Source organism: Arachis ipaensis, chromosome B10 (assembly GCF_000816755.2).
Source record: "Arachis ipaensis cultivar K30076 chromosome B10, Araip1.1, whole genome shotgun sequence".
Lineage (NCBI taxonomy): Eukaryota > Viridiplantae > Streptophyta > Magnoliopsida > Fabales > Fabaceae > Arachis > Arachis ipaensis.
Genome location: NC_029794.2, coordinates 24,084,061 through 24,099,200, shown reverse-complemented (window position 1 = coordinate 24,099,200; position 15,140 = coordinate 24,084,061). Strand labels below are relative to the sequence as shown.

Below are 15,140 nucleotides of genomic sequence, written 5' to 3'. Positions count from 1 at the left end.
AAAAGATCCAGGCCTAAATTGACCTGCATCAGCTCTTCTTCTTTCAACGACAAGCTCCTCCATAAAACCAACAAGTACTTCTATATCTTTATCAGTCCAGATATGTTTGCCCATTTGTTCCTAAAATCTAGATTAACTCAATCAAAATTCAAGTGAACATCCTAAGAATATCATGACATCATTTTTATAATTTATCAATACAATATATTCAAAAAAAAAGGGGTACATCTAATCAAAACACAACATCAATAACGATTACAGTTCCACCATTAAGTCTTACAATATAAAATCTAACACAACAAATTATCATAATAATTCAAATAAAATACACATACAACAAATAAACCAACAAATTGATTCGGCTATGCATCCACTCATTGTACATTTCATGTGCTAAGTTGTCTCGCCAAACTGTCCATTCATTACTGCCCTCTACACTGTCAATCATTTCATCATCGCCATCTTGTTTATCACCATGCTCCTCTCCAATAAGCACTTGCTCATTCTCAAGTAATATGTCCTCCTCAAGATCGGAGTCCATATTAAGCCGAATAAAGTTTTGTAATAGACAACATGCAATAATTATTCTATTTTGTGTCTTGATTTGGTAGAAACAAGGACTCCTCAAAATTGCCCATCTCTTCTTCAGTAAATCAAAACAATGCTCAATAATGTTCCTAACTGAAGAGTGTTTCTTGTTAAAATATTCTCGAAAGTTTCTAAGTGCATTTCTACCATAGGTCCATTCTCGTACATGATATCGAGTATGCCTATATGGTGCTAGAAACCCCTTGCAATTAGTATAACCAGCATCCACTAAATAATAATTCCCTATAAATTAAAATAGATACGTTATGAGGATTAAAAAATTTGTATGAACTAAAAGTTTTAAAGTGTTTTTGTTACCTAAAATTTAACTATTACATACCAATTGATATCTTGAGGTTATTACGACATGAAATAGCATCTCTAAGGACTCTTGAATCCGATGCAGATCCTTCCCATCCACTAAGTACATACACAAAAGTCATATCTCGATTGCATACGCCTAGGACATTCGTTGATATTTTACCCTTTCTTGTTCGGTATCTTGATTTATCTTTTTCAGGGACAATCACATCTATATATGTTTCATCTAATGCTCCTAAACAATTCTAAACCAAAGAAATTGAAGTGTCAAAACTAACTCTATACCACATCATATATAATACAAAACCAGAATCGCATTTATTCACTAGACTTACCTTAAACCATTTTCATCGAGGATCAATGCAGTCATCTGAAACAGGAATAGCCTTTGTAAACAATAGACTTTGGACACGTATTATCGAGGACAATACTTTATTAAAATACTTACTTATTATTTCTCCTGACCTATAAAATCTAACTTGAAGTGTGCGATTCTTTTTATGATGAGCTAATATTATTAAAAATATAATAACTTGCTCAAGTATATTTACGTGACATTCATCGCTTAATCCACCCTAAACTTTAAATAACTCACATAATCTTCCTAATGTATCTACACTCATCCTTGATTCCCAAGTAGAATTCCTATCGCCTCCTCCTATGATGTAGGTTAACACATTTCGTCTTAAGGAATTACTATTAATTTCTCTATTTCTAATCAACAAATGTCTCCTTCTCCTATTTTTCAAATAAAGAAAATGTAAACATCAAAACTAATATTGTAGCTATCTCAAGCTCCGTCTGAATCATAAAATAAATAAAAAAGAAATCGCCTAAATTTATTAGAGCGGTCCAATGGTTCCATTCTTCCCTAACAACAGATCAAAAATATAAATCATAATTTATTATAAAATAACATAAATACTAAAAATAATCAACAACAATAAAAATAACAACATAACCCACTAATTATTTTATTTTTGCATTCAAACAAATAGAAGAGTTCAATATAATTTTTTCCATCCATTATTCCATTTAGAACAAAATATGTTCAATCATTCATTTACAACATCATTGTATAAATTAAAAATTTTAACATTAGAAAGACAATTTTTCCTTTTCATATTCAATTTTTACATTTTCAAATCACAAATAATATAAACAAACAAAAATAACAGAAGACAGAAGAACACAATAATTTAAAGTAAAAAAGTACAAATGAAAATAAGAAGCAAGGAGAGGAGGGGCAAAGTTATACCTGCGTGACTGAGAAAGAGAAGAACACGTGAATTCCAAAAGTTGTGACAAGCTCTAATAAATAATTTGCTGCTAAAATATTGTAGTTAAATTAGTTGAACAAAAAAATAAAGAGGAGAAGAAGCAGAGAAGAAGAAAAAGAAACAAAAGAAAAGAATGAAGAATAAGAAGATGAAGTACTAAACAACAGAATACCTGAGAAAGAAGAGAAATAAGAAGAAGAAGGGGCCAAGAGAGCAAGAAGAGAAAGAGAGGAGACAGAGAGCAAGACCTGGGAAGTGAAACGAAAAAAAAAATCAAAAGAAGAGAAGGAAGAAGAAGAGATGAGACAGAGAGCATGGAAAAGATTACCTCGGAGGAGAACGCCGTTACAGAGAACACATCAAATTAGGGCTTTTGATATAATTTAAAAATGGTAACAATGGAATAATAAAAATATCTATGGGAAAAATGGGAAAGAATTTTCATTAAAAAATATGTGTTCACTTTGTCAAATCATGTGTCCATCATTGTCCTTCATAAAAGAGTAGACACAAAAGTAAAGAAAATTATTCAAGAGACAATGTGTCCAGTGTCTATGTCTTTGCTACCAAACATGTTTTAAACATTCACTGTCCATGTCTCTGAGTACTGTCTCCAAAAACGAACGCAGCCTAAGCGCTTACCCAACTTAGCAAGAGATACAACTCAGACATAAGAAATAAAACAGAAATACAACCAAAGGAGATCTGAATTAAATCTTAGCTTTTCTTTCCAAGTTTTTCTCTTTGTCTTTTCTCTCAATGGCTTTTTCTCAATGCATCTCTTTTATGCCTTTTACCACTGAATAGAAACAAAGAGAAATATAATATACAATCAGAATACTCAATGATAAACTATGAAGAAGATGATGATTCACAGCTCAAATTCTATATGTTGAACCCAAATTCTGAACTCTCAAACATTGTTCTTTATCTTGGCGGAATGCTCCCTTTAGTGTAAGTGCAATGCTTCCAAGACTTCAAACTTGGTTTGTGAGGTTTTTACTCTTCTCCTTTTCGAGTTCTCTCTCCTTGAGTAGAAATAAAGATAATTTTCCTTTTTGTATGAGCTTTGTTCCTCAGCTAGGGTTTGCTTCACAAGTCAACTCCTTGAATATTGAACCATTTGAGATCTTACCTCTTTTTTCTTCCATCAGTTTAAAAATCAGGAATTTAAAATCAGAAATAAACAGTGCAGTAAGGTGTGCAATGACAGCTTCATAGATTTTAGATTCTTCAATAGGTTTGCCAAATCCAAACTATAAGCAATTGACTTGCAGAGGAAAGAAGAAAACTATAAGCAATTGACTTGCATATAAATAAAAACAAATTACCTTTAACCCTTCTGGTTATGCTTAATTTACTTCTGTTGATCTTGATTCTACAAAGCCTCCTTGATTAGCTTTCTTTTCTTATTCTTTGGCTCTTGGTAAGAGAAAACTGAACTCTCTTTTTTTTTCCTAAGCATTACCCAAAATGAACATAGCAGAAGATGAGGGTTGCTTTCTTTTTGCTTAAATGATAATAGGCTGGGCTATGGATTTAATTTCCTTCAGCAGCCTTGGAAGTACTTGTTCTTTCAAGTTGGATTCCTTGGCTTCGTTGATTGGGCTGCATTATGAATCATGGCTTAGGCCTGCATCACTAAATAACTCATAAAAAACACACCTGGGTTATAAAGTCAAATAACACTATGTTTGTCATCACCAAAATATTATTATTTGTATGCTAAACTCAACAAGGATTAATTAGTGACAATATCTTTATATCTATACCAATTTACCTCTTTATCGTAGAACGTCCCAACTATAGCACTTTCTCAAATTAAATTTCAAGAGTCAGAACTTTAACTCAAACCAAAATCAAATTATCAATCTTTAGTAACCATGAATTTATAAATGAGATATGACTCCAAATAAGATGTTATTACATACAAAAATATTATTTATACATTAAAATTAACCACTGTGTATTTATATATAAATATATGCATAACTTAATTTATTTTTAATGTGTATTCTATCATTTTAATGATTAATTTTAGTGTACACCTAATTTAATTGTATTATACATTATATTAGTAATAATAAGGGGTAAGTACGATTTTGGTCCCTTAAGTTTAGTGCCATAATCGAATTCGTCCCTCTTGTAAATTTGGGTTTAAAATCGTCCTTAATGTTGCATTTGTATTTAACTTCGTCCTTTGTAATTAAAAATTTTTTTTAATGACAATTCTACCCTTTTCATTTCGCGGGAAACGCTTGGTTTCTTTCCTTGGATGAGAAACTCTTAACGTTTATTACACCAGCCTTTATTCACAATGCTTCATAAAGGAAATCCAATACATTGTGCCCTAACCCAGAATCAGAGAGGACCGTAGATGTTGATGGACTGAAACTGAAGAGAGGAGGCGAGATCGAGGAACTGGAAGAAAGGGACGTGAAGAGTCGCTGAAGCATTACTGATAGGGTTTGAGCAGGTATGATTTTGTTCCTTCTTTTCAGTTTGGTAGCTCTCGCTGCAGTGGGTATTCTCGGGTTAGATTACTCAGGGTTTGGGGGTGTATTTATCATTGGAATGAGGCCATGTGTGTGGAGAGTAGGGATTAGGAAGGTCCGTCTGTTTGATATTCTATATTAATGTCTAGGTGTTGTTGTACTCTGTTTCAGGGTGTGGTAGAAGACGATGGGTTATTTTAAAGTGAAAGTTTACCATGGAGGATGGTTTACGTATAAGAACGGTCCGTTAGAGTATGTGGGAGGAGAAACAACGGTGATAGAAGAGATTGATGATGATCGGTGGTCTTTATTTGAAGCGTATGCTGAGCTAAAGCAACTTGGTTACGTCGAGGAGAATATCCCATCATTATGGTTCAAGGATCCAGTTGCTGAAGACATGGAGAAAAATCTGAAATTGTTTAAAACTGATGCGGATTCCATTGAGATGTGTCGAATAGCAGAGTTGAGAGACCATGTAGAGTTATATGTTGTCCATAAGGTTCAGGACGAAGAGATGTTTCCTGATGTTGGATACATTGATGTTGGGGATAAAGATGGGATGGGTGACATTAGTGAGGGGCAGGAGCTGGTTCCGTATGGTGAAGTAGATGAGGGGGGAAAGCAATCTGAACCATTTGCTGCTGACTCTGGGGCAGAGGACGACAATGAAGTTGGGTATGATAAATCTAGTGACAGTGACAGTCTCGATTCAGAGTACAATCCATCTGGGGAAGAGGACGATAGTGAAGATGATGTGCACTTTACTGATAGTGATGATGAGATTGATCCTGAGGTAAGTGGGTTTCAAGATGAGAATATGATGAGTAAAAAACCTAGGGCTGTGAATAAGAATGCTTGTGCAAATGAGCAGTTTGAGAATGTTGAGGGATGAGACAGTGATGACTTAGATTTTGATCACCATGTTGGGTCTGATTTAGAGCATGAGGGCTTCACATTTCCAGTTCACAAGCTTCAGAAAGATATGAGTCAATACAAATGGGAAGTTGGCACAGTGTATGCATCTCGGGAGGAGTTCAAAGATAATGTAACTGCTTATGCTGTGCATACGGCAAGGTCAATCAGGTTTAGGAAGTGTGATTTGCAGAGGGTTAGGGCTGTTTGTTCGAGGGATTGTCCTTTCTGGGTGTATGCTGCAAAGGTCAGAGGTGAGAAAACTTGGCAGCTACGCAGCATGAACTTGACACACACATGCACACAAGCACACAGGGTGGGGATCTTACATTCGAAATGGCTCGGCAAGGCATTTAAGAAGAAGGTTGAATCAAATCCGAAGGTGAAAATAAAGGAGTTGGTTTTGAAGGCACAGAAGAAATGGAACTTGACTGTCACTAAGTCACTGGCCACTAAAACCAAGCAGATTGCACTTGATCAAATTCAGGGAACCTTCTGAGAGCAGTATAAAAGAATTTATGATTATGGACAGGAGCTTATGAGGGCAAATCTAGGATCCTCAGTTCGCATACAAGTGCAGAGGTCCCCAGATCTTGACAGTGAAGCACCAGCATCATCAAGGACCACTTACTGCATCTTTCAGAGGATCTATGTATGCTTGGAAGCATGCAAGCAGAGCTTCCAGCATTGCAGGGATTTCATTGGCCTAGATGGCTGCTTTTTGAAGACACCCCAGGGAGGACAACTGCTAACTGTAATTGGGTGGGATCCCAATGACCAAATGCTGCCGATTGCGTATGCGGTTGTGGAGGCCGAGACGAAGGACTCATGGAGTTGGTTTCTAAGTCATCTTGCATCTGATGTTGGGCTGGATAAGATGGGAAGATCTACCTTCATGTCTGACCAACAAAAAGTAAGCAAAGTACACTAAATTTATAGCATGAATGACATCCATTCAATTCTCCCTGATTACAATTTTCTTGATTTCATGCGTGCAGGGTCTGCTGCCAGCATATGAGGAGGTTATACCTGGTGTGGATAATCGGTTCTGTGTGAGACACTTGTACAGCAACTTCAGAAAAATGTTTCCAGGATTACAATTGAAGAAACTGATGTGGAAGTGTGCTAAGGCAACTCACTGGAGGGATTGGGAGAGGCATATGACCGAGGTGAAAGCTGTGAATCAGGAGGCCTATAGGTACCTAATTGCTATCCCTCCTAGGTATTGGTCTAGATCTAGGTTCACTTATAACTCTAAGGTAGATACATTGGTTAATAACATGTCCGAAAGCTTTAATTCTGCCATTGTTGATGCTAGAGAGAAGCCTATAGTCACCATGTTAGAGAAAATCAGGGTAAAACTAATGACTAGGTGGGCAGAAAATAGAGAACTTGCACAAAATTATTTAGGGACAATCTTACCTAGGATTAGATTCAGGTTGGAGAAGAGATCTAGGTCAGCTGAGGATTGGAGACCATACTGGTCTGCAGCTTCGAAGTATGAAGTGGTGAACGGATTAGACAAGTTTGCGATGGACTTAGGATCCCATGAATGTTCATGTAGAATTTGGCAGATGAGTGGCATACCCTGTGTCCATGCTATCAGTTGCATCAAGTTCAAGGAACTAGACTTAGAACCTTTTGTGGCTGGGTGTTATAAGAAAGAAGCTTACATGAGGTGCTATGAGTCAATCATACATCCCTTGAATGGAGTAGATCTTTGGGAGAGGACTGCACACCCTGATGTTATGCCTCCCCCCTATCGAAGGCCTAGTCACAGGCCAGTGAAAAAGAGGAGAGCAGCTGCTGGAGATGAAGAGCAGAGTAGCCGCACTCACCTATCAAGGAAGGGAGAGAAATAAAGGTGCTCTCTGTGTGGATCTGTTGGGCACAACAGAAGCAGATGCCCTAAACCTATTGAGGAGTTGGTATGATTTTTAATTTGTCTTCCTTCTATTAATTGGTATCTCAGCTATTGTTGCTATCCCATTATTAAATTGTATATGTTTGTGTGGCCCAGCAGTCAAAGAACAAAGGAAAGCAGCAGAAGGGAAGCACCAAGACAAACTATCTACCTGCCAAGGAAGGAAGGAAGACTGCCTCTTTCCAGCCCAATCCCAAGCAATCTGTCAAGAGGAAAGCTGTTTCAGCAACTCAGCCACCCTCTGCAGCCCAATCCAACAATGCAGCACAGCCCAAAAGGCCTAGAGGCAGGCCCAAGGGAACTACTAAGCCCAATTCCTCAACCCAACCTGCTCCACAGCCCAACAAGGTTGCCAGCCCAACAAGTTCAGCACCTCCTTCATCCTCATCACAGCCAGCCACCAGAACTATTCCTTCATCTCAGCCTGCCCTTACCACATCTTCAAGCCAACCTGTTGGTCACTTCTCTGCCAGGCTCTCCGGAGCACCTCACATCTCTCCAAAGAAACTGAAGTTAATGGCAAAGTTGTCTCCAAGGAAATGGGAAATGCTTTAGGAAAAGGAAAATGGGATATGTTTTATTTTGGGTTATGTTGTCTTTTGTGTATTCTGTTGGGTATTTTGTGCATGTTGTCTTATTTTGGGTTATGTTTCTGTGAACTTTGCTGGGAAAGTGCAGTGTGATTTGTTAGCTACTTCTTGCTATGTTATATTTCTGTCAACTTTGCCTATGAGCATCTATGTGTTGTACTTGGTTGCTGGATTGGACCAGCCAACCCTTTTGGGATTACCTATGTGCCTGAAACACTTTTTATTATCTATGTTATTATGACATTTACCATATTCAGATGAGGTTGTCTTTGATTCAAGATTGTTATATTGTTAGGATATTAGTCAGTAATGGAAAACAGGTATTTACCAAGCAGAAATCAAACTCACATTACAACAACCAACCATGGCAACATAATTGTCATTTATACATGTTGAGAACCAATTCAACATAACACATTCATACCAGGTACATCATTGTCACCTAATAACTTACCATCAAAACACTTCTCACCAAAACACAGTCAACAAAACCAACCCTAAAAGAATTTACCAACAACAACAACAACATCATACCCAAACACCCTTTTCATACCAGGTTCAATGGAATTACACACTTAGTCCTAGACATAGAAAAATTCTGCAGCAGCAGAAACAGGAACCCAACCCACCCAACAAACCCTAACAGAGCAACGACCATTAACTTCCACTCTGCCGCTTTCGTCCTTGATTTCAGGGAGGCAACCTTCTTCTTTATCCTTGCAATTTCTGGGTTTCCCACCTCTGTCTCCGGCTCTGCCCAACGAAAGAAGTTGCAGCCTTCATGCACCTACACATAATCACCATCTTCAATCTCCACTCCTCAACCCAAATAACTCAACTCAGAAGAAAAGAAAGAAAAACAAACCCCATAATAAACACAGCCCCAAAATCTGCACCCGTAGTTCTCCTTCGTCCCCGAGGTCCGCAGCACCGGCCTCTCACCATGGGAACAGAGCAGCAACGCTCCATGCGAGGAAGATTTGCTTCGAGACGAGATCAAGCTTTCGGCAGCCATGGCGTTCTCCCTCCTCGACGTGGACGACGGTGGTGTCGGCAGCAGTTCCAGATTCAAGCAACTTGCCCTTCTTTTTTCGGGGTTAACATATACCTATTCCCTTTATTTTTATATAACCATTCTTCTAACTACCCTAACGATGAAAAGGGCATTTATGTCCGAAACAAATTTTAAGGCCGAAGTTAAATACAAACGCAACATTAAGGACGATTTTAAACCCAAATATACAAGAGGGACGAATTCGATTCTGGCACTAAACTTAAGGGACCAAAATCGTACTTACCCCTAATAATAATTAATCAAACTCCATGCAAATTCATCGTCACCTCAGTAGATATTACAACTGATATCCAAATCTTTAAGAAAAATACAACTTGAATCCATTAATATTGATAAGAGTAAGAATATTATAAAAGATTATAGAAATTATATCAAATTTGACAAATCAAAATTAGTTAAATTGCAAAAAATAATACTCAAAATTTATGACTAAAATTTATTGTAATTATATAACCATGCTTATCAAGTAGTCAAATAAATAGGCATGCTAATCAAATAGTAAAACAAGTTGCACTTTTACATGCTTCTTTACTTTCATTAAAAATTGTTATTAGTTGTTAAGAATTTATATTTTATTAGAAAATTTTGCCTATATAAAGGCAAATATATAACTCCGCTTATGCTACATCTGCAGTACATAGCTAGTTCCAAGCTTAGATAAAGGAGAAGAATTGTGTTAGGCTTTTGACAACCAACATAAAAACTTAGTCGAATCTTTATGGCATGGATTAAAGACGTTATTGCACTAAAGTTATGTCGTTGCTCAGAAGTAATGCACTGTATGGCTCGTGTACAGTGTCAGAAGACGTTATTGGATTTTTCCTCAATCTTTGACCTTTTCATCACAAATACATATTTTAAAAAGAGAAACGAACATCTTATAACCTATAGGAGTGGCATGACAAGCTCCCAAATCAACTTCTTCTTGTTGAGGAGAGTCGACCGACAATTTTGCATTAATTATAAAATTATTACGGAAGGGAGTTTAACAACACAACATAGGATGCTCATCATGGATTTTCTCATTGAGAAAAAGTTGAGAAAAAGACATCATATGAAGAACCCAAGGACGAGGTGGTGGCAGATGAAAGGTGAGAAACTAAGAGAAGAGGCAAAGTGGAAAAGGAATGGAAGCGCGGAGGAGATGTGGAGGGAGATGGCTGAAGTTATTAGAAAAATAGCAAAAGAAAGTTTTAGTGAATCTAGAGGGATATGACCAAGAGACAAGGAGTCCTGGTAGTGGAATGCGAGTGTACAAGAAATGATAACAGCAAGAAGAGAGTGTTTTAAAGAGTGATTTTTGTATCACGATGCAAATAATTAGGGAAAATATAAGGCGGTTAAGAAAGAGACAAAAGTGGTTGTAAGTGAAGTAAAAACAAGAGCATACGAGGGTCTCTACCAGTCTTAAGGCATGAAGGAAGGAGGAAAAGGTATATATAGAATCCCAAAGAGTCGTGAAAGAAGAATGAGAGACTTGGATCAGGTTAAGTCCATAAAGATAAAGACGGAGAGGTTTTGGCTCCAAATGAGAAGATCAATGAAAGGTGGAGGAGCTACTTCTATGAGTTATTTAATGAATGATAGAAGACTCTTCCGAACTTTGGTCGGTTATGCACAAGGAAGAAGATCAAAATTTCGACTACCATTGAAGGATTCAAGACTTCGAGGTTAAAAAAACTCTAAAGCAGATGAAAAAATGGCAGGGCAGTAGGACCCGATAATATTCTAATCGAAGTTTGGAAGAGCCTTGGAAAGAAAGGCATCAGTTGGTTAACCAAGCTTTTTAATAAAATTTTAAGGTCAAAGAAGATGTCAGATGAGTGGAGAAAGAGTACATTGGTACCTATCTACAAGAATAAGGGGGATGGATATACAAAGATGCAGAAACTATAAAGGGATCAAGCTCATGAGTTATACTATGAAGTTATGGAAAAGGGTGATAGAACAGAGGCTAAGACAAGAGACACAAGTAACAGAGAACCAATTTAGTTTTATGCCAGGCAAATCCACCACTGAAACTATATACCCGTTAAGAAGGATGATAGAGAGGTATCGTAGTAATAAAAGAGATCTACATATGGTGTTTATTGATTTGGAAAAAGCGTATGATAGGGTGCTAAGGGAGGTCATATGGAAGGTTTTGGAAAGGAAGAGAGTAAGGATCGCATATATTCATGCAATTAAAGACATGTATGATGGGGCTACAACTAGTGTAAAGACTCAACGTGGTGTGACAGAGAAATTTCTTATTGGTATAGAATTACACTAGGAATCATCCTTAAGTCCATACATTTTCACATTAGTCTTGGAAATACTCATAGAGTATATTCAAGAGTCTGTGCCATGGTGCATGCTTTTTGCCGATGATATCGTCCTTATGAGAAAGTCAATAGAAGACCTAAATAAGAAGTTGGATTTATGGAGAGAAGCTCTAGAAGTATATGGTCTGTGCAAAAGCCGTAGCAAGACGGAATATATAGAATGTAAGTTCGGCCGTTGTAGGAAAAACCCTAATACACAGGTGAAGATTGGAGAAAACATCCTATGAAAAGTTAAAAGTTTTAAGTATCTTGGGTGTATCATACAAGATAATGAAGAGATTGAACAGGATATAAATCATAGGATCTAAGCAGGTTGGTCAAAATGGCAGAGTGTGTCTGGTTTTATGTGTGACAAAAAATTGCCTTTAAAACTTAAAGATAAATTATATTGCGCTGCTATCAGACTGGCTATGTGTTATGGTACAGAGTGTTGGGCAACCAAAAGGGAGCAGAACATAAGTTAAGTGTGGCAGAGATGAAGATGTTGAGATGGATGAGTGGTCATACACGATTGGATATAATAAGGAACGAAGATATAAAAGAGAGAGTTAGAATAGCACCTATTGCAAAAAAGATGGTAGAATCGTATTCAAGTGGTTTGGACATGTGAGAAGAAGACCAACAGAGCACCCAGTCAGGAGGGTGGATGAGATGGAAGATGGATAAGGGATGAAAGGCAGAAGAATACCTAAGAAAACCATCCATAAGGTGGTCAAACGAAATCTACATGTAAAAGGTCTTTCTAGACCTATTTATCTTTTTTTTTCATAAAAGAATGTTTTGAAGTTGCGTTAGACAAAAATAAAAAAGTTTTCACATATAACACCCACTTTACTGGCATAGCGCTATGACACGTACGAATAGCTATTAGCCTATTAGGTTTGTGTTTTGTCTTGTAGTCAGTAGTGCATTTATCAAACACTCTCCTAAACTACATATTGAAAGAGGAAAAGAGTCAGCCATATATAAAACCTTTGAAGTGTTGTTCGACATAATTAGCCAAATTAATAGTTGTTGGAGTCAAAGCTGTTAGGCTGCGGCGTGGGTTAGTTATGTTGGACATGTAATGGGACTTTTTTTTTGTATGGATAAGGAGAGGGATATTTTTTGGACCAACAAATTAAATCTAGTAATAGAGATTAATACACTCACTTAGAGTGAATTGGAGCCGTACTTTATATTTATAAGGACAAAATATTTTTTGTTTTTTTTCTCTGACTCCTTTAATGCACCGTGAATTTTCTCTCTCTCTCTCTCTCTCTTGATATTTACACATTTTATTCATGGATATATTTATTTTTTGGGCCAAGGACATTTATTTGTTAAAAGGAAATAACAAATATTCAAGTTTGGATTAAAAACTTAAAATATTGAAAAAGAACTTAACATAAATTTGTTTAATTATCTATTAAAAATTTAAAATTTATATTTAATCGTCGACTCAAACTCTACTCGGAGGATGGTGCAAAGTCGTTATGGATAAATAAATATCTAAAGTAATTAAAAAAAATGTTTGGTTGACTAAAACAAATTAATGATATTATAATAACAATTTAAAATAAAACGTTTAATTGTCTTTTAAAGATTTAAAATGTAAATTTAATTTTCAGGCTAAAACTAAGATATTGCAAAATTTTAAACAACTTGGTTATTAATTTGAACAAAAATATACTTGGTCGGACTATTAGAATTAACTGAAAACTAAGATGCGTCTTCAGATTTTAATAATTGTTATACTATACCCTTATACCATCACCATTTCTCTCAACTCCAAAAAACAACAAAAAAACACATTTAATACCATTTACTGTCAGCATTCTCATTTCCTTTCTCCATTTTTCTTTTCTATTCGGAATAAGAAGAAACAGACGCAGAACAACAATAAAATTAAACTAAAATCAGAATCAACAACAACAATAACATCAAAATTAATGTAATTAATAAAATCAACACATTAACAATGTAATTAACCAAAGAAATAAAATCAGAAAAATGAACACTATAATTAACAAAATCAACAAATCAAAAGCACAATTGGAACCCTAGGGAGGAGCAACGGTGATTGGCGAGGAATAGCGGCATCAACATCGTTCCTAGATTCCATCAACGCCTCTCTTAAAGCAGCGGTGAGGACGCAAATCAGCGGCAAAGAGCAGAGCTGCGGCGACACGCGAGGAGAAGGAGCATGACGACGCGGCGAACTAGCGAGGAGGAGGAGCAGCAGCAGAATGCCAACATGACAAGCTAGTGAGGAGGAGCAAAACGGCGACGCGGCGGACGTCCTCTCTCGCTGATCTGCTGGTGTCGACATCCGTCCTCTCCATCACAGGCAGCGTCGCCACTTTTCCTTCCCCCTTCTTCCCTCCCCCTCCCCTATTTTCTTTCTCCCTCTCGTCGTTCTCTTTCTGTTGTTTTTCTTTCTATTTTATTTTATAATTTTTTGTTTAGGGGTATTTTGATAATAAATTATAAAATTTAAGTAAAAATGACTATTTTAAAACAAAGTTAAATCTTAGGAACGATTTTTTATGCAAAAATAAAAAATAAAAAAAATTGGGGATGAAAAAAATTTTCGACCTATATTTTAGGAACTAAAATCGTACATAATCCTTTCTATAACTATTACTGAAAATATAGATATAAATAAGATAGGAGAATACAAATTACTGTTAACGGTGAAATTAAAGATTTTTTTATTTAGAGTAATTGGTGGATATACCAGACAATCTATTTAACATAAGGGCAACATTGTTATTATGTACAAAAATATTAATATAAATTTATTGGATATACGTTATTTATTTAAAAATAAATAAATTACACTTAAATATTATAGATATTTATTTTTATTTTCATCTTTTAAAAGTATTACGTCAAATTATATATGAGAAAATATTCGATTTGGTCCCTAAAATTATACTCGAGTTTTAATTTAGTTTTTGAAATTTTAATTGTATCAATTTAATTCCTAAATTTGTCAAATTTTAATCATGTTAGTCCTTGCGGTGGTTTCCGTCACAGAGTCAATTGAAAAGTTTAGAAACTAAATTGAGACAATTAAAATTTTAAGAATTAAAGTGAGATTTGAGTATAATTTTAGGGACCAAACTGAATATTTTTTCAATATATATCTGAATTTGACAAAAACCTTTATTTAATTACAAACACCGAAAATTTTGATAAATAAATTAACTTATTTTTTTATGACTATTTAACCAATAAATATAAATAAATAATAATTATTTTTATTACCTTAACAATATATAATTGGATATATATGTAATATTAGTTTTAAGAAATCATGCCATCGTGATTTTTTGGAATTTTTATTTTAATAAATAAAATAAATATAATATTTACAAAAATAAATAATTTTATGAGTATTTATCGATTTAAATTCCCTTGCTATATCTCGTTTACAATGTAAACGAGATGACATTGCATGTATCTCGTTTACACTGTAAATAAAATAATAAAAGACAAATATTTAGCATCTATAAAAGATGTATAATTCTTGGTATTCTCTACACACATTTCATATCCTTTCTTTGTCTCGTTTTTCTCGCAAAAACAAAGCTGAATGGCCAGTAATAATCCATTCATAGTTGTGCTTGTTTTTTCCAATTGTCGT

At 35.6% G+C, this 15,140-nt stretch overlaps 1 protein-coding gene across 1 annotated transcript; it reads right to left on the bottom strand.

Annotated features, from left to right (window-relative positions):
* Window positions 233–1,031, bottom strand: LOC107620392 (protein ALP1-like). Its single transcript, XM_016322556.1, has 3 exons — window positions 929–1,031; window positions 384–831; window positions 233–290 (listed from the first exon to the last, which is right to left on the bottom strand). Exons 1-3 carry the CDS (start codon window positions 1,029–1,031, stop codon window positions 233–235), a joined length of 609 nt encoding a protein of 202 aa, XP_016178042.1.

What these genes read in the sequence shown, in the direction of transcription:
- LOC107620392 (XM_016322556.1), bottom strand. Translation starts at nt 1,031, where the DNA reads ATGACTTTTGTGTATGTACTTAGTGGATGGGAAGGATCTGCATCGGAT. An exon ending in TAACCTCAAGATATCAATTG is followed by an intron (nt 832 to 928) that starts GTATGTAATAGT and finishes TTTAATTTATAG; the next exon opens with GGAATTATTATTTAGTGGAT. An exon ending in GACAACTTAGCACATGAAAT is followed by an intron (nt 291 to 383) that starts GTACAATGAGTG and finishes TTGTTGTGTTAG; the next exon opens with ATTTTATATTGTAAGACTTA.